This window comes from Myotis davidii, unplaced genomic scaffold (assembly GCF_000327345.1).
Source record: "Myotis davidii unplaced genomic scaffold, ASM32734v1 scaffold223, whole genome shotgun sequence".
In the NCBI taxonomy this organism is placed as follows: domain Eukaryota; kingdom Metazoa; phylum Chordata; class Mammalia; order Chiroptera; family Vespertilionidae; genus Myotis; species Myotis davidii.
The window spans coordinates 6176159-6179103 of NW_006294609.1; the positions used below are offsets into that span (position 1 = coordinate 6176159).

General features: G+C 58.1%; 1 protein-coding gene across 1 annotated transcript in view; it reads right to left on the bottom strand.

Annotated features, from left to right (window-relative positions):
- Positions 1 to 2945, bottom strand: part of TBX5 (T-box 5) — a 44724-nt gene that overhangs the window by 37054 nt on the left and 4725 nt on the right. Inside the window, exons 2-3 of the mRNA XM_006768947.1 lie at positions 2310 to 2494; positions 733 to 827 (exon numbers count right to left, since the gene is read on the bottom strand). Coding sequence (XP_006769010.1) covers positions 733 to 827; positions 2310 to 2456 — 242 coding nt within the window. The 5' untranslated portion in view covers positions 2457 to 2494. The remainder of the gene's footprint in view (positions 1 to 732; positions 828 to 2309; positions 2495 to 2945) is intronic.

Below are 2945 nucleotides of genomic sequence, written 5' to 3' on the forward strand. Positions count from 1 at the left end.
CTGCCCTGGGACCCGGAGGGCCAGTCCGGGACGGGGAGCGATGCGACCAAGCCGTCCCCAGGCCTGGGCACCCTGCGGCGCTCTCACGCACGGAGATACGACCCTGCACGACTCTCCCACCCCCTCCCCCGGAGGCCAGCATTCCCAGCGAAACCTCCGCGAGCTTTAAAAGGGAACTGCAGGGCGAGTCTCGGGCGGGCGGGCGAAACTGCCATGTTTATCGGTGTCTGTATATAGAGCCCGGCCGAGCCCCGGTTCAGTTTCAAAGGCTTCGCCTGCGTTCTATAAACAATGAAAGAGGCAGCGAATACACCCAGCGATTCAGACCCGGCCACTGGGGCCTCTGGAACCTCTCCAAGGTCAGGGCCGGTGGGAAGGAGGGTGGAGGCGAGGGAGCCAGTCTGAAACCCGGTCTCGTCTCTGAGTCCTCCCTGCACCTCTGTTTTCCAGTCCTCGCTCCCCTCACCTCTCCTCCTCTCGTTACTATTGCATCCACAGAGCACAGCCCCCCGGGCCTCGGTTCTTTTTACATAAGAGGTGGAGGAAATACCTGGCTGCAAGAAATACCTGTTTCCGCAGCTGGCCCTTGGGGTACTCCCCGCTGACGGAGGCCCTGGGGGCATTCTCCAGGCCTCTGTCTCTGCCTCTCCCCGTCTCCCCCAGCCATCTTCCCTTCGTCTCTCCCGCACTCTCCCAGCTTCCCCGCTGCTCTCCGCAGAGGCGACCGCTCACCTGCCCGCCTTGGTTATGATCATCTCCGTGCCCACTTCGTGGAATTTCAGCCACAGCTCTCTTTCGTGGAGAAACACCTTGATCCCTTCCATGCCCTGGAGGAAGGAGAGAGAAGTCACATGGGGCCTTCGCTCCCCAAACTGGCCCCAAACACGGACACTTCTTCTCCTCCCCTCCGGAGCCAGTGGGCTCAGAGGCTGAAAACTGTCCCCCGCTCACTGCAGTCCCTGGGCTGGAGCACCAGGCAGCCCCGGCCCAGGAACCCCCATAGGTGCTCCATGGGATGGGGGGGTCCTTCTAATGTCACCTCACCAGCCTAGAGGGGACACCCAGCCCTGGGGTGCCCCAGAATGTCCCATGGGGGACGGGCTGAGGATGCAACTAAAGAAACCACTCGGTCTCAGAACACCACTCAGGCTGTCCTCACGGAGGCTCAGAAGCCCACGCGCAAGCCTACGAGCATGCAAACACCGTAGGTGCGTGTTTATTCTCACCACGCCGCGCAGACACAGACACGGGTGCGATTCTAAATGTTAAAACATTTACGGATTGTAACAGATACCCGCAGTGCAAAACAAAGATGCCTTCTCCAAGGTCTATAGTAACAAACCTAGGCTCTCCGCACGCCCAGCTTCCTTCCCGCAAGCTGTTTTCATTACGAGCCCAGCTTAAGCCACTTAACATTTCCGCTTTCAGCTAAGAGTTACTTCACACAAGCGACGCAAAAAATTATATACAAAGTCTTCGTTTTGCAATAATCCATAAGTAAGTGAATTTGCTTTTCTGTAAAAAGGGGGGATCTGGGTTCCCAAAACTGTGTGCCCATTCTCGCCGCTTTTCTACAAATAGACATATTTTTCCTGAGACCCGTGAAGGGCAAAGCACGGAGGCGAGGAGCTCGTCAGGAAGGACGTCAACATCCCCAGGAAGGGCTTTAGCTCCCTCCAATACCTTTACTGGTGAAGCCACCGGCTTCGCGCCCCCTGACAGCTTGTTTAAAATCATGGAGGTCTACCTGGGCCCCAGCGGCTTCCAGCCCCTCGAGTCCCTGGCTCCCTGCTCCCTCCTGCCCTCCCGGCACAGCCCTGCGCAGCCAGCCGGCCAGGCCCCGGGCGCAAGACAAATGGTGCGCCCCTGGGCTCTGGGCAGCTCGGGGCGGCAGCGCGAGGAGGCGGGCAGAGGCGAAGGCTACGGAAGATCTGAGGAGGGGTCAAGCCATCGCTCATGCTGGCCTGAAGCGGCCGCTGACCTGGCCCTTAATGAGGCGCTCAGGGCCCAGCCTACACCTAGTGCATCAGGCAGAGGATCTGCGTTCTTGTTAGTTGGGCCCAAATAGCTGGATAATCAAGGCTTCTCTAGCAACTCAGTGTATTTAAAAACCCTCCTGCCACAAAGATAATCCTCAGAATAGCATGGATTGGAATAGACTAGTATGGGGGAGGCCGGGCAGAGGACTGTGTGACTGAGTGGGGATAGAAAGGAAAGAGCACAATTAGGGGCAGGGGGCGACCCACCCCTGCTCCCCCCCAAAAGGGGCTTTGGTTCCTGTGGAAGGCCCCCAAGCTGGGTCTCCTTACCTGCTGGGTGAAGGCGGCCTGTGGGGACGATGGGGACTTGCTGGGGGCCCCTAGCGTGCTCTCTGGCTTTGAGTCACAGGGGAGATCCTTTGAGTCAGGTTCCAGGGGTGTGTGCGCCAGGCCAAAGCCCTCATCTGCGTCGGCCATGGTGTGCCCGGGGCCCTGTGACCGCGCGGGGTCCAGCGCTGTGGACAGGAAGCAGAGACAGAGAAAGAGAAAGAGAGGGAGAGAGAAAGAGAGAAGGTTGGGAGTGCAGTACAAGTGACAAGGGGGCAGCTGGGGCCCCACTTTCCAGCTACCAGCACCTCCGTTCCCAGCGGAAGGAGGCTGCAAAGGTCCCCTTATTCGTATTGTTGCTATTACTTTATGATCACGCACAACCTCTTGCGAAAGGCCCGCGTCAGACCCGGAGGAGGCAAGCCCGCATCTGCCCTGCGCTGGCCCCCCTGGATAAGCCAGCTGCCCGTCAAATTTGTCTGGACTTCTGGAAGGGCCAATAAAGATAAGGCCTGGGTATTTTTGGAAGCCATTGGGTAGGAACCAGAAACAAAACAAAAACCTAGTGTCCTTTGGAGAATTTTTTTTTTCTCTCCGTCGAATTACAGGAGGTCATCCGAGCTGTGTTTCTGAAAACCC